General features: G+C 36.5%; 3 protein-coding genes across 5 annotated transcripts; 1 reads left to right on the top strand and 2 right to left on the bottom strand.

The window, feature by feature from the left end:
• Window positions 1-642: 642 nt before the first annotated feature.
• On the top strand, window positions 643-5,133 carry LOC106651026 (cytochrome b reductase 1). Of its 3 annotated transcripts, XM_023461185.1 has the most exons (6): window positions 1,437-1,999; window positions 2,601-2,676; window positions 3,294-3,512; window positions 3,600-3,811; window positions 4,221-4,387; window positions 4,497-5,133. In XM_023461185.1, the coding sequence occupies exons 2-6, from the start codon at window positions 2,637-2,639 to the stop codon at window positions 4,654-4,656; spliced, it is 798 nt and encodes a 265-aa protein (XP_023316953.1). In that variant the 5' UTR covers window positions 1,437-1,999; window positions 2,601-2,636; the 3' UTR covers window positions 4,657-5,133. The 3 variants fall into 3 exon arrangements, with proteins under 3 accessions (XP_014224836.1, XP_023316953.1, XP_014224838.1); XM_014369350.2 differs by lacking the exons at window positions 1,437-1,999; window positions 2,601-2,676 and adding an exon at window positions 643-1,396; XM_014369352.2 differs by lacking the exon at window positions 2,601-2,676 and having other exon boundaries at window positions 1,441-1,999.
• Window positions 5,134-5,335: 202 nt separating this feature from the next.
• Window positions 5,336-6,622, bottom strand: LOC106651027 (60S ribosome subunit biogenesis protein NIP7 homolog). Its single transcript, XM_014369353.1, has 4 exons — window positions 6,471-6,622; window positions 6,154-6,379; window positions 5,918-6,058; window positions 5,336-5,839 (listed from the first exon to the last, which is right to left on the bottom strand). The coding sequence occupies exons 1-4, from the start codon at window positions 6,524-6,526 to the stop codon at window positions 5,720-5,722; spliced, it is 543 nt and encodes a 180-aa protein (XP_014224839.1). The 5' UTR covers window positions 6,527-6,622; the 3' UTR covers window positions 5,336-5,719.
• A 1,498-nt stretch (window positions 6,623-8,120) lies between these two features.
• On the bottom strand, window positions 8,121-23,900 carry LOC106651034 (chloride intracellular channel exc-4). The gene is made up of 4 exons (XM_014369363.2): window positions 23,319-23,900; window positions 10,542-10,847; window positions 10,023-10,349; window positions 8,121-9,803 (listed from the first exon to the last, which is right to left on the bottom strand). The coding sequence occupies exons 1-4, from the start codon at window positions 23,385-23,387 to the stop codon at window positions 9,723-9,725; spliced, it is 783 nt and encodes a 260-aa protein (XP_014224849.1). The 5' UTR covers window positions 23,388-23,900; the 3' UTR covers window positions 8,121-9,722.
• Window positions 23,901-24,710: the final 810 nt, after the last annotated feature.

Below are 24,710 nucleotides of genomic sequence, written 5' to 3' on the forward strand. Positions count from 1 at the left end.
ATGTGAGAATGATTTTTCGAGATTTTGCAATATTGTTCAACTTTTCGAGTGATGCTGTGCCATTTCTCAAATCGTCCTTCAAGTTTGAAAACTCTCCACCGATTTTATTTTGTTTCGGCGCAGTTTCATTATCATCGTCATTTTGATGCTCATTATTTCATACCCATTTTAGTATGTAAAATATTAAGGATGTGTATAGGTAAGATGGTCTGTTTTTGTAACGTATTAGAAATTAAAATTGCGATGCATATAACGAGCGCATCTCCGCTATGTTCTGTCAGAGAGAGAAAGAGAGAGCGCAAAACGCACTTATCTGTACCGCATCAATAGATTAATTTTTCTAAGTTAGACCACTTAAAGCGAGCTGAGTATAGTAACTCCAACTAAACTAACTTCAATTTGATCATTATGTTTAAAATTATTATTTCATCTTTAAATTTTCGAGCTTGATAATTTTGAGAATTATACATTTTTGTCTTAAAATCATTGTACTATTTTTGAATATTTTACATTATTGGAATTAATTTAAAATAATAACAAGTATGCATCAAGATTATTAGATAAATATTTTTGTTATATCTATAATTTTCACAGTGCTGTTATCGATGAGATATCATGTATTATTTATGATTGCTATGTCTCTTAGCGATCGTCAAAACGTTATTAAAGTTGAAACGTCACGCAGCAAATGTAAATATTAAAAAAAATACACGATAGAAAGAAGGATTACGTTGTAAAAAGCATGTGCTCCCAAGTTTATAAATTGCCACTTCTCTTATTACCGAATGTCAAGGCTCGATCGTTTCTGCACTCACGCGCACGTAACTCGATGAACTTTGCAAAAACCACGTGTATAAGTAATAAGCCGAAGTCGCCCGTACTCGGGTTTCACTTTTGAGTCGTCGTTTACACAGTCCGCAGAGCTCCGAGTGTGCGCGATACGCGTGGGTGGTTGGAGCGACGCCGCATCGCAGCCAACTCATCGAGTATATTTATAGTGGGATATAATATAAAGATATATATATACATATACTCATTGACATGTGGTAGTGCGAATGTTTACATGGCGCGTTTAGTCGTAAACTTGAAACTAATCCGCAGATCGACTGTACTGCGCAGGACGTCGTGTGATTCGAGATCCTGCAAATTCTGCCTTTGATAATCGCCGCTCGCACGTATTATATTATACGGAAGCGAGTATAATTAAGGGACTCTAATGAGCAAAAAATTATCGTCGTCGCTTCGATTCGCTAGCGTAGTAAGTGCCGGGAGCCCCCGACTCAACATTGTTTATCGTACAGCGATACAATGACATTGACTCGAAAAAGCGAGCCGATAAAAAGCGACGGCGCGCCGGGCTCGAGCTGGCGATTGCGTCGCCGAAAGCCCCACTATGGTGAGCCACTATTTCTTTCTCTCTCTTACTCTCGCCTTATCGCCGTTGCTATATCAGTCGCGGTCAAGTCGACCCAGCGTTCCGGCGAATGTTCGTTCCTCTCCCGTCTTGTACACGCAGTCTCCCACTCGACTCCCTACTCGTGCAAAGCCCATAGAAAATTTTGCTCGCAGGCTACGATCTGTCCCACATGAAGGATATATACACATAGACTCACAGCTACAGCTCGGTCGGGGGCAAAGAAATTCAGGATAGACGCAGTACTCTGTGTATTGTTGCTGCTACACAGGCACAGCTGCTGCTGCTCCAGTGCAGCAACTCCGGCTTACTTAGCACATATATCCCCGTTGCGCAGAGCAAAATCAATAGGATAGAAAATTGTGCCGAGTGCGTAACGCGCACAACTCGCCGTTGCAGCTGCTGCTGCTGCTGCTCTATGCCGCCGTGGCAGAGGTAGATTTTCTCACCGTTAGTTGGAACTCGGCAGTCGCGCCAAGAGCTTCCAGCCGCACCTGTTGATTACATATACTCAAGTTCAATCGCGGGGAGTACTTAAATAAACACACGTTCTACAGGTAGTCGGCTGCAGCCTAACAGTCGCAGGTATTTGGCCAATCATGCGCGATCGATCGCGAGCTGTTTACATTACATTTTTTGCACGCTCATTTTGTCAACTTTAACATAATTTCACGCACAAAAACTGGAATCGTGAATGGTCGTGCGTGTATTCATTGTTCGCGACAGTCGAGACCGCTTGATTGCCGTAAACAGCTTGAGAGAACCTTACGCACGTTCTCAACGACGCTTGCATTGTTTATCCTCATTAACGTCACTCGTCGTTTTCCGCTAAAATTGGGAACGCGACTCCGATCTTCGCCCGAGCAATAAACTCGACGCGTCGGGGCGCTTTAATACCGAGCCTATCTCGATTGCATTGTGTTGCGAGTGCATCTGCAGCGGCGCGTATTTTCTCAACTGCGCGTGTTGTTATGTAAAAACTCGATGAGTAACTTATAATTGCATGAATTCAGATATTGCGTGTCGTATTTTTTTCAATTTAAAAATACTTGCCGACGCATGTATAATTTGTATATAATTATTTTATAGTTATGTAAAATATATATCTCTACTACCTACTTCTCGCATGCGACTGAACGACCCCCCCGCTTATGCGTAAATGTGTCGATGTTTTGTTTTCATTCAGTTTTGAGAGCGTCGCACGCCGCCCGCATCTTCCCATATGCCCGACGATTATCCCTACGAGTATAGCGTGTGCCAAGGTACGTCATGGAACAATTCACTTTGCTTTTCGTCGGTTAAGCTAGGAAAAATCAATTTTCATAAAAATATCGCGTGAAAATAATTTTCTCTCTCTCTCTCTTTGTACTAACTGCGCGAATGTAAAGAAGAACTTCACCGAAGACGCCATTCCACAAGGCTCTTAATCCCCGAAGCAGACTTGAATTACCGGAATTTCATATCGCGCCGTCCAATAAAACCAAGATGATAGTTAAGTCGCGATAGTGCTCAAGGAATTCTCATACATATACATCCCAAGTACTGCGCGGTACTGAAAAGTCATGCAAGCCTCGCTTGAATTAAATATTCGTTTAGCAGATGTGTATCCGGAGTCAGCACTATACGCATGCGATACATCGATCGATTTTTCACCACAATCTTTTTTATTCATGTATGATAATTCAGCGACGCCCTTAAATTTATTGGACTCACACTACTCTATTATTTCATCTCTAAATTTCTATTTTCTTTCACTGTCATGAAAAATAACAACTTTTTGAAACGAACGCAATTTAAAACTAATACTAATTTACAAAAAAAAAGCTTTTTCTAAAAACTCTCAACATCGTAAGCGATTCAATTGCATGATTTTCAACAGATATGGATCAATCACCCGAAGCTGCTCCTGTTCAAAACTTGAAAAATTTCAACCTGCTTCTTTATATTACCGAAGCGGCCGGAATTCTATTGATTATATTAGTTGGAATATGGACCATCAGTTATCGCGGAGGATTTGCGTGGAGGTCGCAGCCAGGCTTAGAGTTCAACTGGCATCCTCTGTTGATGACCATCGGTCTAGTATTTTTGTACGCGAACGGTAATTATTCAGCCATAGTCGAATGCTTTTATATAAAATGTATGCTGATAATTCATTTATATCAAATTGATTTAAATTTATGTGCAGGAATGCTGATTTACAGAACTCAAAGGACTGTACGAAAAAGGCGCTTGAAGTTGATTCATTCTGGAATCATGATATTTACAGTATTACTTACAGTAATCGGACTTGTAGCAGTGTTCGACAGTCATAATCTAGCTATTGATAAACCCATTCCTAATATGTACTCGTTACATAGCTGGATAGGTTTGGCAAGTGTCATTCTATTTTGTTGCCAGGTATGTGATGTTTGAATGATTAAATGTGAAATATAATTCATTCCAAAATGGTCATCGACGGACTGATTAGAAAAAAAAATGCTTTTGAAAGTGCTCCCTTTCTTAATACTTGCTATTTTCTTTTTCTATTAAAAATGAAACAGAGTCTAAGAGCCATTCCCGGTGAACGTATCAATGATAGCCAGCTACTAATAGTTTATTTCAGTACGATATTTTTTTCTACGAAACTAATACGTGAATTATACGAGAAATTTTATAATAACTGTACTCATTAAAAACTATCGCACAATATTAGAAAATTTGTTCTTCCCCTGTACTCTATGTAACAATACTCGCTGAATTGATATCACGCGTAGTATGTGACATAAAGTTATTATATTGTAGCGATGTACGTTTCATTTATTTGCAGTGGCTAGCTGGATTTTTATCATTCCTGTACCCAGTCGTGCAACAGTCAACGCGAGCTGCTTACATGCCCATTCACGTTTATTTCGGCACTGCTGGTTTCGTGGGGACCATTGCCGCTTGCTTGATGGGTTTGACTGAAAAGGCTTTTTTTACTTTGAAAGATGCAACGTAAGTCTACATACTTAAAACTAGTTCAGAATAACTTCACCAATTGTGATTAAAAGTTGTTACATTTTTTTGTTTTCATTGGATTCACGTTTTCGTAATATTTTTACAGACCTTACAGTGATTTGCCCAGTGAAGGAGTACTGGTTAATATAATTGGTCTTGCTTTTGTTATTTTTGGAGGCTTAGTTGTGTATTTAGTTTCACAAGAAGCATACAGAAGACATCCTCAACCTGAAGATGATATATTATTGGAAAGAAGAAAGAACTAAAAGTTATAACTAAAAATATTTCTGAAATATTTGATTTTTATAGTTAAAATGTGGTGCTGATAAAGCTTTATCAATCAGGATTTTTTCTTTTAATACCAATTTGAAATTAAAAAACATTTCATTTATTGGTGCTACAATTCCCAATGTCATAGTTCATTAGAAAAATGGTGCAATATTGTCAAATTTTGAAAACACTTTGGTGCATAGATATTTATACATATCCAGACTTTTTGTATTTAAATTTTTAAGTCTTTTAAGTTGTTTAGTTAGATTTTTCAAAGAAAATAAATATATAATTTTTAACTAAACTATGCTTTTTCATACAGCAAATTACATGTTTCTTCATTAACATTAAACACATTTCCTTCTTTTTAATTTAGACTTAGTAATCCAAATCAAAACCTTCATATTTTTTAGAAAAACAATATAATATTACTTTAACTATTACACGTAAATATTTGTTGAATAATAAATATTTTTGAGTTAGAGCCACAAAAGTATTATTTCAAATTTTGTTAATTATTTTTTTAGCAAGCCTTTATCTGGTAGTAAATATTTTTTTGCTAATTTTGAAACAATAACTCATAAATTGAAAACTGATTGTCATTTTTTGTGTTGAATTATCATGTGCTGATTGCTTACGTCTTGATGTAAACTAAAAATAAATAGGTACAAAATGTAATTTGATGATTAGTTTGATTATTAAAAAATTTCCTGATCTGACTTATCCATTTAAATGTGTCATGAACAGCATGAAGGTTAAAACATTAAGTCCTGCTCTTACAAATATGAAGCTTAATTATAAATATATCAAGTATCTACTATATCATTCAGATCCTGTAATCTTTATAGATCAGCAGAAGTTGTATATAGTAAATTCAAAAGGAAATAAAGTGAATAAATATTTGCATATTATGTTGAATGATGCTAAGTTAAGTTTTGAAAAAAATATTGGAATTTTAGTGAACAATTTTCTGTATTAAAAAATTGTTATATTAATAAATATTTTTTTTTACTAACTTAACTTGTTATAATTTACAAAGGTCGCTGTACAATTTATTACCTAAAGTAAATCGTCTTCATTTCTGATATATTCTCCTACATCTGCTTGGTGAAAGCAAATAACAGTCATTGGATCTGCATTTGAACATTCTGGAGTACTCTTGGCCGCGACTCCAAAACCCTGTGAAACATTTTATATTAATAAATGGATAATTTCAATAATATAAGTTATATCATTGAAAAAGAGTGCATTTCTCACCAGTGGTAAATCGCTCATGGATAACACAATAACTCCTTGATACTTTGTAACTTGATCCGTTATTCTACCCAAACCAGATTTATTAATATTGTGTCCATACAAGAACTGTTGCTCCGCTGATGATTTGACCCATATTTTATGCTACAGAAAATATATATAACTTTAAGTTGTAGAAAAATGAATGCAAATAATACATGAAACAATGATTGACATCAAAAAGTCAGTCAAATAATTACCTTAGCAAATGGAACTAATATTGGCAGGGCTGTAATATGCATACGGAATTTGCCAGATTTAGTGAATTTTCCTATGCAGATACCAAAACTCATTAAATTGTCAGGAGCGACTGTACTGGCGAGATTAGCTATTTTTTCGGATGCGTAATACACGCGATCTTTTTTTTCTCGGAAACAATAATCTCCATCGGGACGTTTGAATAAATTTTGCACGTCATCACCAATGCTGTCAAATAAAAAATTGACAAAACAAATTAAATGATCTGCTGATTTGAGATAATATTGACTTCAATGCAACCTACTTGAAGAATACTTACTATTTTTCGATTTTTGCGAGGACTTTTTCCTCTTTATCTTTCGCTAAAACTCTCATTGTGTAATTTGTGTATTAAAACGAGTATAAATAATTTAGCCGGCAATATTTTGGTCACGAAAACGCACGTGGAGTGGCATGTTTGCCGCAGAGCAGACAGGCAGATCCCAGATGCGATGCTACCAACTTCAATTTGAGCGGCAAATTTAAATTATTTTTGCAACTTATAATTTTCGAACATGATAATTTGGGCAAGTACATATTTGTCTAAAAATTATTGTAACGTTATTTAATATATTACAATATTTAAATTTACACGGCGTCATTAAAGAGATATTACTGTTTGCATGGAGCCGTCCTCGTTGTGTTGTTTATGTTGCATGATCCTTGTATTTGTTTGGCTCGGAGTTTTGTACTATGCTACGTAGATAATAAATATGCTACGGAACTTGTGAAGCATAAGAAGCTGGCGTCCTTTGAATACTTACAGTTTTGCATATTATAGCGAGCACAGTTCAGCAGTCTTCATCGGTATTTTTTTGTTCAATTAGTTTTATGTGTTAAATCATCACAGAAACATTAATTTTTAACAATATTCCAAGCGAGAAAGATAGAATCTAGCATTTTATTCAATTTTTCCTTTGGGTAATCATCATTTTTTGAGAATGAAATTATAAAAATAATATAACATAATAATCTTATTGGAGTTGTTTCATAGTAAATGAAGAACTTGGTCAAAATGATTGTGAAATAATAGACAAGAAATCAAATCTTGAAAACTTCCTAATCTCACCATTCATAACAAAAAATTCTATAAGTTTTGATAATTATATTTAATACTAACAACATTTGTTCAATGGTATGGATTTAGTAGTAACTAAAAAATTGACAATAATTCTCTAAAGTCTAAACCATTTGCGGAATGTAAAAGACATGGATAGTTATGAAATTCGAAACATAATTAAAATAGAAACTGCAGAGGAAGGGAAAGAAGAATTAAATTTTTTAATTAAATTTAAAATTTTCATAAACAAAATCATAACTTCTTTTGAAGTCATCACGTTGTGTGAAAACTATATTTAATTTATTAAAAAAAGCAATAACTTTATGGGAAAAATGAAGCATATTATTAATTGTAAGCCGATCGTCTTATAAGTTTCTCGAATTTACACCATTCGAATAAATCTATTCATTTTCATAACTTACTGATATAAACAGTAAATTCTTTCTAACGATAATGAATATCTTGTTTGTTACCTTACGACTACTTTGAAAATTTTTTCCTTTTGTTCTACTGCTAGCGCGTAATCGAATGATAATCGTTTGTTTAAAATTGTAAAGTAAATTTTAACTTACAAGTACCAATAATATTTCACGATTTTGAGTAAGGTTTGAAAACGTAATATTCTTAAATAATAAATTAGCATAATATCAGTATGAGATGCGTTCGTTCCCTTCCCACAATAGAATTTTAACAATATTGAGTGATATAATACACTCTTAAAGAAAGTAAAAAGCAAAGTGGTCGCGTAAGTATGGGTGCTTCTTTATATTTATAGATAAAAATGAAAATTCCAAAAAGAAATTTTAGTCAGATTCATATCAGGTTGTATGAAGACGCAGGGGAAGGAAAAGTAATAAAAAATTGCTTTCAATACATTAAACACTGGTATATTGGTTTTTAAAAATGTAAACCAAACATTCGATAATATTATTATTTTAAATCATAATACAAAAAATTAATCCACGTTTTATTTCTGATAAATTGTTTAAAAATGCCAAACATCCATCTCCAATACAGTATTCAACGTGAAAATACCACTTGCCAACTAAGCGTCATAATTCCTTTCATTTTTCAAATTCTTTGTATCAAAATGTTTGACTTTAATGTAATGAAACTTTATTAGAGTTATTTATATAAGAGCTCAAGTAATAACAATGGCATTTTCAAGTTTATCATTACACCTAGTCTTGATAATAATTATATGATAAACGGTACGACATCAAACCGGAGATGTAAAATATTATCCAATTAAAAAATCAGAGCGTAAACAATTTGAAAAATCATTTCGTTTAATCTTATTGCTATGCATACAAATATAAACGCATATAATTTTCTCAGAGGCGAAAAAATACTTAATATGACTGTACAAACATTTTTGTAAAAAATCTTATATCCACCCAACAATTTTCAAATTCGTAAACATGAATTACAAAAATATTTTGTATTTACTGATTGATTTGATGTATACATTTTAAATTAGGTAATGAATATCAGTTATTCAACGTTTTACATCACCTCATTTGTTAGTGCTTTTTTCAATGGTCAGCAATAGAAATTAAAGCAGTTTGAATAGTTCGGAGAAGACTAGTGTTGGATCAAGCAACTTTTGGTAGTAGCTTTGAATTTGGCACAGAATGGAAAAAAGAATTTAAATTTTATCGCTCGAATTATTTACACATGCCAAAGGGCTAGGCAACGGTCTCATGAACATTTCCGAACTTTTCAATAACTCGCTTCAAATGTAAATCTTTTGATTTTAATATTTCATGGTGCGCAACCAATTGGTTTGTTGTACATTTTTTATTTTGTGAAGTTTACGAAAACAGCATTGCTCAAACAGGACGGATGCGTTTCGATCTATTATATTAATCTTATTCTATATTTTTTCGCTTCAACTCTCACGCTCATGTTTACTGGAACACTTTCTTCATGTAAGTATCGAATACGTCTTATGCATAATTTTTAAACGTCGCAAAAATATGTAGATAATCTAGCATTTTCATTTTCTTCCGTTTAAAATGTTTTGACGCAACGTGGGATTCTAATGCATTCAACAGTTAAGGAAGAATCAAGTATTACTTAATATTACGCATGCGATTACTGAACGCCTTCAATAGAGAATTAAATTTTTTTACTGATGTCTAAAGATAATTTTTTTAATACTTATAATTAGTCGTTGTTTTCATCAGTACTTGTGAAGTTTTTATAATATTCGTATACTATAAAAGTCGATTGTTCAAAATATGACAAATATTACATCTTTTCTTAATCTGTGAAAAATTTTAGACTATATAATGGTATTTGAATGTTGTGAACAAAAGTATAAAAGGCGTTTTTTAATCATTATTTTCCTTGTAAAACATACAAAGTAGGCCGTGGCCCTCAAAATCGTATCAGTAGCAATAACAAATAATAGCGACTCAAAAAATCCGCTGTGTGTGCAAAGAGGGAGGCCCAGCCTCTTGGACAATTCTAATCTTCATTGACTTCGATGGGGATGCTTGTTGTGAATGTTGGTGTTTCTAGCTCCTCGTGTTTCTTCATTTTCATGCTCTGGTGACAATATCAATAAGTAAGTAAGTGTGGTCATTTTTTCAAGTATAGAGATAATACCGAAGATTAAGTAAAAGTAATCGTTATGATGAATAATTATAAAACAAGAATATTAAAAATGTTCTACAAAAATTTGTATTTTTACACGGTCTTCAGCATTTCACGAGGGTAAAAATTATTCGATTTGAAATTCGTTAAACTGTATAATTAAGAACTTACTTGCTGCAGTTTGTAATGATTGATAATGTCTTGATCAGCTGGACAACTTTGAAGGAAAGCATCAAGCCTGTACATATGATGCATATATCTCCACAGATTCACCATACTCTCTGGTATGTCAAAGTCAGCAAAGTACTTGCCAGCCACACGGATGTGCTGCAGGCGAGGCATTAGCTCGCAGTCGAAACAGCACATCGTATCGCCGGTAAGGAAACGCGTACCCTTGCGCCCCAAATGTTCGTCGATTTTGCGTAAATGAGCCATCAGCGACGACGATTTTACATCCTTATCCTTATCTTTTGCGTTGAGCAATAGCAACTTCAATTTCTGTGACCGCAAATAAATTTATTCTTGAGATTAGTACATTTCAGGGGTAAATTAAAAATTATTTTTAAAAAATGTATCATTTTGTGTCAACAAATGGAATATTTGCTATAAAAGTTGGATTGTAAAAAAATTTAAATGAAATAATTATAAAACAAGTACACATGATCAAGATCGATTATTAAGTGAACTTACGCTAAAGAGATTCTCCACGAGCGTAGCCACATCCTTATCTTGAACAAACAAATTGTGGCCACCGGGTATGTTTTTCATGATGTGTCGTTCGATTTTTTCATTCTCCAAGATCGCATCACCGTTGTCAATGAGTATGGGTGGTGGAGTCGCCTGAAAATTGGTACGGAAATCCGGAGGTGGTTTTTGCATGTCAACAGTTGTCACTTTCAACGAGATCGTCTTCAGCTCGGCTAACAGATACAGATCCATGAAATATTCTTGGCAAAAGAGACAAGCACCTTTCCTACGGCCATCGATTGTCGATGCCTGAAATGAGAAAGAAACTTTATTATAACAACCGCTTCGACAATATTTTTTTCATACCAATGTAAAAATTGAAGTTGAAATAAAATGATAGTTTGAAATCAAAGTCACGCCAGTTCACCTCAACGATTTGCGAATCATCTTTTATCTTTACGAGAGGAATTCAGTGCGCGAGTATTTTCACCTAAAATTGGCAAATTCAAATATATTTACTTTGTTGTTGGTTATTATTTTACGTACAATGGTTGATCACAGTTATAGAAACTTTCACGAGGGATTAATGTCTAACCTACTTTGCCGTCGCCGAGACGACTATTAGCATTATTTTACGTTTCACTAAAGGCATGCAGAACAAAAAGAAAGAGAGAAAAAAGAGAGACTGTATCTAAGAGAAGTGATCCCCTGCTGAACAATGATTAGGCATTGCGATCGATCTGTTCGTCGATTGGATTGTGAAATCGATGCGCACTTCGACACTATGCAGAGATTCCAAAATGTAAATTTAGCTGCTATTGAAAGTGTCAGGGGTAATCAATTGCATCTACCAATAAATACTGAAAACAATTTAATGCACTGTAGCAAAAAAGCATTAATAGATCGATAATTTGCTAAAAACAACCGTATATCAATAAAAAAAATTATTGAAAAAGAGAAAGCCTGACTCTTCAATTTTTCAATGGTTTTGTAGCAGTCATTTTATGAACAATTATTTGGTTTGCTTAATCATGATACTAAATTTATTATACACTTTTGTCTATTAATAGTCAGTCGCTATTCTTTCCTTTAGATGAACGTGGGCAGTATAGAGCGTCAACTCGGTAACAACAATTTTTTAGTCAATTGTTCTAGGAATACTTGTCGAATTCACGTAAAAAAATTGCAATCGGGAAATTGTTGCAAGCTTGTTATTCTTCTGTTACGTGTAGCTCGTGCTCCGATCGCATCAGCTTGTTGCGCAATCGCGAGAAAGTCAAGGTTCGCCTCTTTCAGCGAGGCAAGTTTTCTTGTGCAGCAATGCTCGAACTAGCTAAGATGAAACGAACAAAAAAATCACGAATCGAAAGCAAAAAGCAGGAAAAAAAATTCGCTTTACTCTTATTTATCACGTAAATTAATGTCGAGGACGACATAACATCATCATCAAACAGCCCATTTTAGTAGCTAGATTAAGAATCTTTGAAAACGTATCTGCCTTTTATCATGTTTATTTGTTTGCGTACAACAATCGTCTACATTCCCGTGAACTAAGAATGAGAAAAGTACCATTTTCAATTTGCATATAGAGCAACACGTGCATTGCTTAATTTCAATAGTCACGCATAAATCCTGTCGCCGGCGAAATAATTCAATTCAGGTTCCCGAACTAAATGTACTCACACTGAGCACAATGGCAATTCGCAGCAATTACAGGCAACATATATCCGGCAAAATATACGTGCAAGGCGCGGCACGGCAACAGTCGGTTCGGCCCGCATATTTCGAGTGCCCGCAAGAAAGAAGTTTGCACCGTTCCTCTACGAGCTGGATTATTGTATCCAGCAGATTTTTTCACAGAAGCTAGAGCCGAAGTTGGCATTCTGAGCAAGCTTTAGAACGATGCAGTCGATAAGTACTTTGGACTAAGGAACTGCGCTGGCGAGCTCATAAGCCAACCAAACTGCTTACTTAAATCATTGCAAAATTTCCATAAATGCGTATGCAGTAAAGTACGCGCGAGAGAAGCAAAAGTAGCAGCAGCAGCGTATAACGGATCCACGGATTCTTAATCGTTGGCTGCGAGAGTCGTTGCTCGCTCGCGAGCGTATGATGTGTGTCGTCATGCTGGCTGTGTATATACGACGATAGCCTTGCATTGCTCAGCAGCAGGAGAATGTCTGCGTGCAGTGAGTTTATCATAATTTTCGATCTCGAATCGAGTGTACCACACCGCGCGTTTGAGAGAACGTTACTGCGGACGCGGCCACGTGCTCCGTGCGCTGCCGCTCTCTGCGTGCACAGACGCAAATGCAGGACGGGAGAATCGGCCAGCGGATTTCTAATACACAGTACTCGCATGCAATTTAAAGCCCTCGTAAAAAATCAAAAGTTCCAGTATACATTTTTACGGCTTAAATCTGATGCTAAAAATAGAGATGAGTTTTAATTAATTATCAATTTTTGTAAGAACCGGTCAGGATTTTGACTAAGTTTTTAGCCGCAAACTAAGGGTACTCCTCGTAGAATCGAATTTAAAAAGAGATGAGAAAAAATAAAAATAAAATAAAATCGTTGAGATTTTAGCACTTAACTGTTGTCTAAATTTTTTCAAAATAAATTTGTTTCAATTTATAAAGTGAATTTGTTATGATAATGTGGCTAAAATTCATATTTAATGAAGACTTACAGGGGTTGATAAATCAAACCTAGAAATTATTTCATGTTTAAGCTCTTTCCATGGTAGTACATAAAATGATTCATAAATTCAAGAAATTGGACAGAACATCGATATTCTAAAAATACAAAGCACCGTAGGAAAGCAAGCGAATAGGTACTTTGAGAAATTCATAAAGACTCTTATCGCGAATTGCGTCACTACATATGCATTCGTAAACCGTATGCGCTACAGTCACGTGTTTACAACGAGAGAGACAGGATCAAAAAAAGGTCATCAGCTTCGGAATCTCATTTAAAAAATTTTAATTATTACCTTGTTTTTACGTAAACAAATTAACATTGGGAAGTGAAAAACAATCGTTTGATGTAATGGCATTTTTCTCCACTACATAAGAGTTAATTTTTGTTTTCATTTAATGTGCACGCTACGTGAGGTATAAAATTCAATACTTTTAATATTGTATAAGAATATAAGTATAGACTCGAGCGCAGAATAGAACAAAGATCGTGCGTGCAATAGTGCCTCCAGTCATGTATGAATTGTCTACGTGTTTCTTGAGAGTATTCAACGCTAGTTTTTCAATTCACACCATAGAAGAGAAAAATATTTCTCGCGAATGATCGAGTACGTATAATAATAATACGAGTGAACATTTTCCAAAACTAAAATTATCGACAAAAGAGACAAAGAAGAAAACAACAAATATGCATCGGTTGAGATAGATGAGTGAATAGTTTGTAGAAATGTATTTAAAACGAAAATGCGTTTACAATTGATTTCAACGAGTGACCCACTATTTTAGCAACTTAGCATATGAATAAAGGTACAATGAAAATGGGAAGCTAAAACAAAGATACGGATGGCTCATTTGATAAGTTCGTAATAGTGAGAACAAAATTGTGAATGAGAATGACAAGACGGTGAGTGCTTATCTGCGAGTCCAATTGCCATAAGTCTATTATTATTTATGGGTATGCGAGTATGTGAGTACCGTAGACAAATATCACACTGCATGTATTGCCGAGTATATTATATATGCGTCATCTCATCTCTCGCGCTCATGACTGTACATGACTTATGGCATATGGTGAAAGCTATTCTTATTAAGAGCCTCCGATTAAACGACTGAAATTGGCATAACTATGCGAAAGCCGAAGCCAAGCGAGTTGGAGCGACACGATGCTCGCATGTATATGTGCTATTACAGAGCGCGACACGAGTAAGTCAACCACCATACGTGCACGTCTACGTGCTTAAGCTAATATTTGCTGATTTTGAGTGGAGAGATAAATTTTAAGGCACATTTGCGTTTGTATCTCGTGTATATTTTGCAGATATATACAGGCTCGACGAGGCGTGCAAAGCAAGCTGAACGCTGTCGAGGCAGCAGTGACGCAAATTTGGTCGGGGAAGCCATTGCAATGCCTCGCGCACGACGGCCATTCAATGACCTACACGTGTCTCGTACGTAAGCCCAACGTATATTCTCACGATGCATGTAATAATGAGCGCCGTAGTAGTAGTAGTGTATGCAATGTTTTAAATTGCGCACGCCACCCGGCGAATGCGATGCGTTGCTATATATGAGAGCAAAAAGCAGCCGCGGCTATGCTCATCACTCATGCTTGAACGTCTTACTCGAGTCGAGCTAAGACATTATGAGCATCGATGCGATTAGGTATGCCTCGCTATGGAATTGCTTTTTTAAGAAAAGCAAAAAAAAAACAAGCAGCATCGATTTGTCGTTCAAATATAATTTCAACTTTTTTGTTTTCTCGCTCTGTATCTGGAATTTTCTTTGCAAAAACGCCCCAACAGCAAGAATAATATCGTCCTTGAAGTACGCACACTATCGTCTAAATTCATTCCATGTATTTTTCGATTATTTATTAAGTTTGCACGAGAAATGTGTGTAATTGCAGAATGCATACTTAAAAAATATGTGAGTGCGCATTAGAGTATACACAAATTAATTTACATCTGTAAAATATCGGCGAAAGATATATAAGTAAAAATATGAACAATACATCGAAGTGTAACAGAAAAGAGGTTGAAATTCTTTAAGAAATTTGATAAACGGGGTTGACATGCTACGTATAGCTATGTCTTTTCAGCAAAAATGTCGCTTAACTGGCAACATTTTTTTCTTCTCGCGTCAGTCATTCTGACACGCGCGATCACAATTTGCGAGCCCCATGTGTGACACGCTTCGAGGCATTCAGCACACATAGGGCTCGTATTATAGTCTCTCGAACGAGTCGCGAACATCGGAAAAATTTGAGCACGAGTTCGAAGCGAGAAATGTAGCTTGGGCACGAAGCGTAAAGTGAGAGAGCCCAACCCATTGCTTGGTATCGCGCGCGCGCGCGTGCGGCAGATGCGCCTACGCTTCCATGCGAGGCTTTGTCACGGCATTGTACAGCTTGATGTGTATGTATATGCACACAAAAGTTGCACATGTATACGTACACATACGTTTGCTTCTTCCTCTCTTCTCTTTCTCTCTCTCTCGTGATTCGCGACTCGCAAGAGGCGATAACGGGACTGTTGACCGACTGATAACGAGCGCCCGCTCTGCCACGTCTAGCCTGCAGAACAATATCGGTCTCGGGTATTTTGCACTGCGTGAGATGTCGCTTTGCGAGCTTCTTTCAGAATTACTTGACGAATACGCTGAATCTCAAGCGACATTAATACACGAATTTAACGCAAGAATTTCTTCATTTAATTGAGAGTCGAAATCTGAATGAACTTGACTCAAACAATTACCCCTTTGAAATTATTATTTCCATATTAACAGTATAACGCGTGCAAGTCCGTCCGTTCTTGAAGCTATCAAAAATTGAGCAACGCCATAATTGAAGGCTGAATCATCACTTGTATATACTGGACGAAAACACGTGTTTGTTTTGGTCTTGGGCCATTCTCTCGAACAACGTTTTCTTTTTGTTTCTTTTCCCACGCAAACATCCAAAGCTGACACATATACAGCAAGCGAATGCTTTTGAAAGAATATTTCGGAGAAAAAGTTTTTTTGTTCAATTATATTCTCGTATACATCGAAGAGTTGATATAGTGGCAACTAGATAATTAATCGATTATCATAATAGTTTTTATTACTTTGATCATCATTTTTATTCTTCGTCGTTACGTCAGAGAGCTGGAAAAAGAAGAAAACGTTGTGTTTTCTTCGGCCGTCGGCGAGCATTAGCGCAAAAAAAAACGATCGTTGCGTAAGGCATGATAACTGCTTCCTATTTTTAAAGTAGCTTTAATGTAATCGCGTTCGCAACGTGCTCGTGCCATCATCTTGACCGAATTAGCTCATGCATGACTCGAGATTCAATAAACATTCAATGTGTGCGTGTGTGCACGATAAAGATCTCTCGGTGTGGAAAGCCTCGTTTTCATTACGATGTTATTTCAAAATGGAATATGTAGAGCATATTCAAAAATTTGAAAGAAAAGTTATCTGCATGGGACGAGTGGTTTGAAATTCGTTAATAGTATACTTGAATTTTGCACTATCGAAGGATCTTAACAAGGAGCGAGTATATAAATGCATAAGATGTGAAAGCTTTTGGGGTCAGTATTGCTTGTATAGCCGCACCACGTACAAACATTACCGTTTCATAGGGTTGTGTCTTTTGCAAAAAGAATCAGCAGCGACTAAAAAAGAAAAAAAAAATTACATACAAGTAACAGGTGCAAGGCATAAACTCGCGGCGAAATAACTCGACTGCTTGTATGTATAGGCATCTGCCTGTATTGCCTCTGGTTTTCTGGCGATACAAGTATGTATAATATATACCCAGGTATAAGAGTGTGTGCACCTTCATACACGAGTCAGCTGAAACATGCTCATCTCTTCTAGTTGTGCGATTGATGAGTAATTTATTGTCTTTGGCTCAAAGTTGAAATGAACTTCTTTTGGAGCAATGTTGATGTTCAAGTCGAACAAAATATCCCGCGTAGTATCCACTAGTCTACAGATGAAGGCGATGTCGTTATCCAATTCTTATGACACCGACACACTCATCGGCGGATATGACAAACGTGTGAAAATAAAAAGGCGACGAAAGGTTTTACATCATTCGCAAATATCTGAATGTCTTTCGGAACTGTTTGACACTATTCAGTTGATAATAATGTTCGTGGTCGTGTATTTTCTCTATTTCTTGACTAGCAATTAGAACGTATACTCGTCTCGACTTGTTGCACATAAGATCAAGTACAAGGAGACAAAGCGAGCTCACACTTTTCTTTTAGAAGTTCGAGAAGCGATAGGTATAATAGGCTCGCACAAGCGTATACGTGCATTGTCGTGCATATAGCGATGAATACTTCTCTGTGGCAACAACCACTAACCGCAGCATAGGGTTAACGGTAAGACGCTTGAATGAGAATTAGTTCAAACATCATTACAGTTTGCATATAATACGTGTAACATTAGGTGCGAGGCGTCGTATACGCCCAAGGAAAAAACGCATCGACTTTTTCGACCACAAAATAATTCCGATCGTAAACTGATAATGCGTCAACGCAATCCAAACGCGAGCCCACGCAAACCTGCGAGAGTGCCTTTTTTCGAGTAACAAGAATAACACAACACACGAGTATCGTCATTGTTTCTCGAGAAGATGAATAAATTTTTCCGTTCCGCTGAGTCAAGTTGATTATAAACGAGCGATTTATTCGAAATTGAAATCTCGAAAGCAATAATTAGTTTAATTGCTCAATGTTCTTTGCATATACGTTATACAACCAAGTGTTGGTGAGGTGTGAACGCAATCAACTGCGAATTATTATTGTATCGCCAAGTTGTTAATAGATTAAAATAAGGTAAAAGCGTATCTCTCTCTCTCTCTCTCTCTCTCTCTCACTTAGCTACATATTTGTGCAAATGACTTTGTAACAATGTTTCGATTAACGAACCCGTTTATAATCAGGTTACGAGTCTCATTTTGCAAATAAATTCTCACACGCGAAAAAGTGTCTATCTAGCGGTTCTTTAGCCGCTAAACTATATGCATTCAATATACAGATGCTATTACTTCTTCTCCTTCGTCTCTTACAGCCTTCAGAGAAAACTTCTGTCGCGTTGCATGCCTGATTGACATACTTTACATGCCATAGATATTCATGACATTTTGCAGCGGCGCCTTTAAAAAAAATACTTTGTACAGATGTGACATTTAATTAGTGGTTTTTGGTTTTAACGCTATATGACTTTGAACGTGAGAAAATTTTAATTAACGCTATTTTAACAATTTTACCTTCCAGATTACTTATACAGCAGAATCAATATTTTAAATTCAAAATGGAAAGTTTTGATATAACATTGTTCAATATTACATTGTATTATTAAAAAAAACTATAAAACACTTTTCAAAATTTCTAAGATTTTCTGCTCTGAAAAAATGCAAAAATATAAAAAAATGTGGCATAAAAATAATGGCGCCTTAACATCGATTTTAAAGGAGACATTTTATTTACAAAGACGATATTGATGATCTGCAATAATAATACATATTGCAGAATAAGTAGGCCACAACTTTATGTAAATTTTATTTTTCTTCATTTTTAACACTCTTATGCTGATATCGCTTCAATAGTGATTCATTTTTAATCGAAATTAAAAATCACTTGAATGTATTTAAAACAGACGATTCAATTATCACGATACTTGAAAAGAGCAAGGTTATCTCACAAACAACCACGTATACGTTCCGATAAAATGAAAAAGCCAATACTTAGCTATTAAAATTCGGAAATAAAAATCTGTTATTCTTTGGTAGTTAATTTAATCACCATGTGTTGATATTATTACAGTAAAGCATTCGAAAAAATCAACCTATAAGCTTCAATTTATGTTGTTAATAAAGAAAACAAACTTCCAGCCCTTTTTATTGTTCTACGATTTTTGAATGAATCATAATCACACATTCAATAGTGGGTAAATGATAAATTTATCTTTCATAATTCCTAATTTTATTATTAAAAAATGTGTGAGATTTATACCAGACAAGGCCAGTGTAAATAAACGAATAAATTTTTATTGAATTCCAGTGAAGTAACATCTTGACGAATGGAAGACGATAAATATTCGAGAGATAATTTTTCAATTGTTTAAGACTCTCTTTTTCGCGTGACTCGTACCTGACGTAAAAAGCGATACGAAGATTTATCCTGACCTTTAAGCTATTTAATAATATGTACACATCTAAAAAGAGTAAACGACTATCATATTGTATTGTTGGATTTGGTTGTCCCTTTTTCTCGGTAACAATGACCATTGGATTACGATATATTACCACCCACTAGCACGGAACGCCCACATTGTCTATGAAGATTTTTATAGGTAAAATGAGAAAATAGTTATTAAGTATAATATACAGTTTAAAATCTGGTCATACTATCCGATATCATTAGTAACGGCGTCGATATGAATTCATACTAATAGTATACTAATAATTGCTCGAGGATATTTCACTTTTTAGTTGTGTTCTCAACATTTTCTACCTCTGTGATGTGTACAAGTCTGACATTTTTCGAAGCAATTTAGTCCATTGAAGAAGATAAGCAAAATAATAATAGATAGTTTTATCTAAATATAAGAATCTATTTTAAAATGACACTATAGTGAAATTTCTTTTTTTTGCTCCCGCAAAGTACTGAACGTTTTATGAAGAGAAATATCTAAGAATATCACCAGCCTCTAATCTTTAGAAACTACAATACATTTTCATAAAAGAGAATTATTTTTTAGTACTTCTTTTACATTATACAATCTACTGAAAATTAAAAGTCGATGGTCTACTTTTCTACATATTGCGTGAGGCTTTGAAACGCGAGAGAGCATTTTGCCTTCCTGATGTTACTGACGCTTGCAGCGTAAATTTGAAACTTGTGCAAGTTTTTATCGTTAGCAAAGTTACCAATTTAGCAGTTTTATCTAGTGAGTATACCAGAACTGGAAAAACATATAGTACTATCGATGAGAAAACTTGGATATTAGCATTTTACTAGATCGCGTCAAATAGGAAAAAGATATAAGGAAAATTTTATCCGTACGTTTATAGAGTAGCTACTGGATTGATATTGCTTTGAAATTTAATTGTGGAATTTTCAATAAACAAGTTTGTATAAGAATACATTACTATTTTGTGTCATAAAATCGGACAACTCTGACAATTTGGCAAGGAGTGATTGGTACGTTAGTAACAAACATTTATAATTAAAAAAAGGACTCTCAACAGAAAGTAAAACAAAGAGGTATGAATATTAGATGATGTTTCGATCGATTTTTTCGTGCCTTTTAATTATATATATCAAGATAAATATCGAGTCCGAAGGTAGCGGCAAGGATTTTTCTCTGGTGCTCGGTGGCAGTCGGCATGTATAAGGCATGGCCAATAAACCGGTATCGCGTGTTCCCATGGGTCAACTTTTTAACGAAAGTTGCCATACTATACTGCAGAAACTTTCGATTCGCGTAGGATTGTTCTTTCTCTTTCCCTGCTGGGACGGGGCGCGTGTAGTGCGCGCGAGTAACGGCGAAAGCAATGCAGCAGCACACGGGTTTTTTAAAACCGGTAATTTTGTTTGCTGTCATGCCGGAAAAGGTGGCTGAGATGCGTCGCCGCCGCCACCGCCGTCGCTGCTCTTTGCTTCGGGCACTTATTATGAATTGAATAATAATGCAGTTTAGGCTGCTGGCACTCGTTTCCAATCGGCTATTACGGATGAATTTTTCAATTACAACTGTTGATAAATTATTGTGAATATTTTCATTGGGATGTAATTCATTAAAGCGAAATTTATGTGTCGAAGAACTCCGTAGGAGGTATATCATTCACATGCTTAATTAACGACTTCTTAAAATCCAATAAACTTGAAAATTTAAAGTAGGGTCAGTGAACTGGTGAGTCGGTCAAGGTTGAGACAAAAAACAATTTTAATATTCGTATGCGTATATAAATGTAGGAAGTAGAATCATTTCTCAACTAGACTAGAAAATCACAGTTTGTAAACAGTGAATTTTTCAGATTTAAATGAACTGGCATGTTTTTTTGTTTTTAAAAGTTCATTTTCTAATCTTGCAGTTGTTCAAGTTGGTTTAAAGACATCTTACTTCTGATTTTTATAATTTATCGAACAGTTAATGAATAATAATCGATTTTTTACATGTCGATAAACGTTATATCAACCAAGAGTAAGGCACAATTTTAAGAATCCAATTTTCGAAATAAGTGGAATAATCGATAAATTGACTTGTTCTGGAGGAAAAATTAACTCGCAGACATTCATTCAATCCAAAGGCGTCTCGAAGATTAGAGACTAGAGCAAAAAGTGCTTTTCACTGGGACCGCTCGGCTTTCTATATAATACGTTCGTCAAGCGCACAGCCGCACACGCTTTAGCGCGAACTTGGCTTTGTGCACAGCAGGCCGCATGAGACGTCGCCTGTCCTACTGCACTGTGTATATATAGATGTGTATACAACATAGTCATGGCAACAATTGGCGCAGCAACAGGTGCACAGCGGCTGCTCCGATGGTCCGATGTGCGTCTGTGCGATTTGTCTAAAATAAGCCGAGCTGCGCGTCTCCAGCTAGCCGAAAATAAGGGAACTCTAAATACGTAAGTCGGTCTTGGTGTAGCGACAGGCGGCCCAGCTTCTAAGGCTCCGGCGTTATTTCGTGCACCGCGACGAGCTCGGCACAATTTGCAAGCACCGATGGCGTTCCCGATGGAAAATTTTTATTCCCCTCGACTCCTATGTATTTTATTTTCCGTCTTACGATGCGTTCTTTTCAATTATGGTAACATATCCAATTTCAAAAATATTGAGATACGTATAATAAGGATGTTTATGCTTTCGGCCGCGAAGGCGTAAGCTTAAATCAACATTATGTGCTCATGCATAAGCACGCATGCTCTCTCGACTTGAGCATGTTTGAACAACAATTTGAAGCTTATTTAATCGTCCAACACGTTTGTATCTTTTCGGTGCGTGAGTAAATTTGAAACTGGATGTCGAGCGATATCCAGTGATAAGTCTTTGCTTCGAAGCCTTGAAGTGTGTGAGTCAAAATTACGATTTTCGAGGAACGTCACTTCCTTTATTTAACGCATGGGCTTTGGCCTTTTGAGCGAGACCAAACAATTATCAGCGCGTAGATTGTCTTGTTGGCAATCGAAGATAAGTTCTCAAGTATTCAACTTCTTCAATTTATAATAAAATTTTGTGAAAAGTAAGCCGCAAGGCTTTCCAACAACTCAAGACAACTCTGACGATGTGTGTAAAATTATGAGTAATACTTTTGTTCGATTTACGGTGCGTCTTCGACACTCATCCTTGGTACATATGCATAACGTCGAAACTTGAGTTTCGTTTTTTTTTTCGTTATGTATAAACAACTCGATACATCGACGCGGCTGCAAGTCGGGACCATTGTTAAAAAGTAGCTTACAAAGTTGAAACTAAGCATACGTTCGACTAGCAAAAACTATCGGTATAAAGAAGAAGCGACCATTGAAGGTCGCAACTGATTATGTTAAACAACAGGGACAAGTTAACGACTAAGTATTTGCGTCTACGGAAAATTAGACGATTTGATTTTCTTTTGGTAGTTAGAATAGAAGAGCATAAGGGCTAATGCTGTAGATGCAGAGCAGCCTGGACAACAAGCGAATATTAGTTGTATCAGTACGAAGAGGACAAACCAAAGGAAAAGTTCGGGATGTTGGACAAAAACAATTAGACTTAAATACATGGTCTATTGATGAAAAATCTAAAATAATGCGAGAAAAATTTTAAACGAATTGGACACGAATGGGATGCGTACAATAAGGTTGATCATTAGAATTGCGAGTGCTATCGACTATGTATACCGTGGAAGTCAAGATCTGACAGTCTGAGAGAAAACAAGAGAAGGATGGGATGTGCGTAGGAGTCGAACGAGGCCTGTCGTTGAGCGTTGCACCGCTTCGAGTCGAGATACCGATATTTTAGCGATATTAGCCGAGATATTAGCATGGAGAAAATAAGAGATATGGGTGGGACGCGTCCGAAAGACGGGCGCAATGATTTTTACCTTGATAATGAGCTCGATCTCGGGGACGTCTCCGTTGCTCGTGCCGTTCTCGTGACCGTCGTCCGCCATTCTTGCCTGTCGGAAATTCTAAGCGACGCTTATTATTCTCTCTTTCTTTCTTTCTCTCCGTTTCTCGGCACACTGGCACACAAGCGTTGCACTGGGGGGCACACAGAGCTCTCGAGGAGGTTATGAGCCGACAACAACTGGCTTCTTTCGTGAAAATACAATATGCACGAATCACGAGATCAGTCGAGTGACTCGACGAGAACTCGCGAATTCGCGTAGGCGTTATTACTGCGAACTATTAAGGCGTAACCGCGCGGCGCTCCGAAATCGAAATCTCGGCCCGACACAGAGAGATCAACTGCTGCTACTGCTGCTATCTCGCACAACACACTGACGACAACGACTACTCGACTGCGGCGCGATCTCGGGAGACGGCAAAAAGAAACAGACACACACGGAGCGATGTCTATGTATGTATAGGAGTATACACACTCTTACTGGAGAGGCAGTTTCGCTGCGCCGCGTATGTTATATTTCACGAGCGCTCCTACAACATGTATTGTATGACGTCGTCGTTCGTTCGACGCTCGAATCCTACTCGACTCGCAGTTCTTGGCGTCGGCGATATAAGCGCGCACGATGCAGCCCGGTACACACGTACGCACGGACACACACACGCATACGTTTATACAGTCACTGGAGGCACCGCTGCAGCTTAGTCACTCGCCGCCGCGCGCTGCTCCCACTTTGCAATTTTTGCCGCAAAATGCCTTCTCTCTATCGCGATCCACGCTTAGCTTACGTACTATTCTGGCAGACCGCAGCTGCTGTGTACCCTATAAGGGTGCCTTGCCTGCAGTAATTCGACGTCTGAACGTCTTTGCAAAACTGTGGCCGCGCCGCAGTCGATGCATTTGGCGCGAGAGCTCGATTTTCCAGCTGCATACAGAGAGCTACATGCACCGCGCGCGGCACCTATAATTTGCGTATGCGTTTGTACAGCCACATGTGTACAATCATCGGCGCAATGCGCTCGTACCTAATATGAGATCGACATCGGTTGAATCCCAAAGTCTGCACGCAAACTTTATAGAAACCGATTGACTCCAAGATTGTTCATTTACCCTTTTAACTGTTTGATAAAAAAATTGCTGATTCAGTAGAAATTTCACCTTACAGCATATTGTTTTCAAAAGTAAAAATGCTCGATAGGTATGAACAAAAAATTAGTACAAATTTTAGCATTTTTCCCATAAATTTTCCAATCGGGCTAATTTCAAAATTATATTTTTTAGTAGGCTTCACTATGCTTTTTCAAAATCACTCATCACTCATCATCCATTATCATTAAAATGCAATGTGGATATTGGCTAAAGGATCGTG

This window comes from Trichogramma pretiosum, unplaced genomic scaffold (assembly GCF_000599845.2).
Source record: "Trichogramma pretiosum strain Unisexual culture from Peru unplaced genomic scaffold, Tpre_2.0 scaffold36, whole genome shotgun sequence".
NCBI classification, from domain to species: domain Eukaryota; kingdom Metazoa; phylum Arthropoda; class Insecta; order Hymenoptera; family Trichogrammatidae; genus Trichogramma; species Trichogramma pretiosum.

Bases quoted from the DNA above. Each gene is read 5' to 3' on its own strand.
- LOC106651027 (XM_014369353.1), bottom strand. From the start codon at position 6,526: ATGAGAGTTTTAGCGAAAGATAAAGAGGAAAAAGTCCTCGCAAAAATC. The intron at 6,380-6,470 runs GTAAGTATTCTT...TTTATTTGACAG, and splicing joins CTCGCAAAAATCGAAAAATA to CATTGGTGATGACGTGCAAA. The intron at 5,840-5,917 runs GTGAGAAATGCA...AATGTTTCACAG, and splicing joins CCATGAGCGATTTACCACTG to GGTTTTGGAGTCGCGGCCAA.
- LOC106651034 (XM_014369363.2), bottom strand. From the start codon at position 23,387: ATGGCGGACGACGGTCACGAGAACGGCACGAGCAACGGAGACGTCCCC. The intron at 10,350-10,541 runs GTAAGTTCACTT...TTGCGGTCACAG, and splicing joins TCGTGGAGAATCTCTTTAGC to AAATTGAAGTTGCTATTGCT. The intron at 9,804-10,022 runs GTAAGTTCTTAA...TATTGTCACCAG, and splicing joins ATCATTACAAACTGCAGCAA to AGCATGAAAATGAAGAAACA.
- LOC106651026 (XM_014369350.2), top strand. From the start codon at position 1,309: ATGACATTGACTCGAAAAAGCGAGCCGATAAAAAGCGACGGCGCGCCG. The intron at 3,513-3,599 runs GTAATTATTCAG...ATTTATGTGCAG, and splicing joins AGTATTTTTGTACGCGAACG to GAATGCTGATTTACAGAACT. The intron at 3,812-4,220 runs GTATGTGATGTT...ATTTATTTGCAG, and splicing joins TCATTCTATTTTGTTGCCAG to TGGCTAGCTGGATTTTTATC.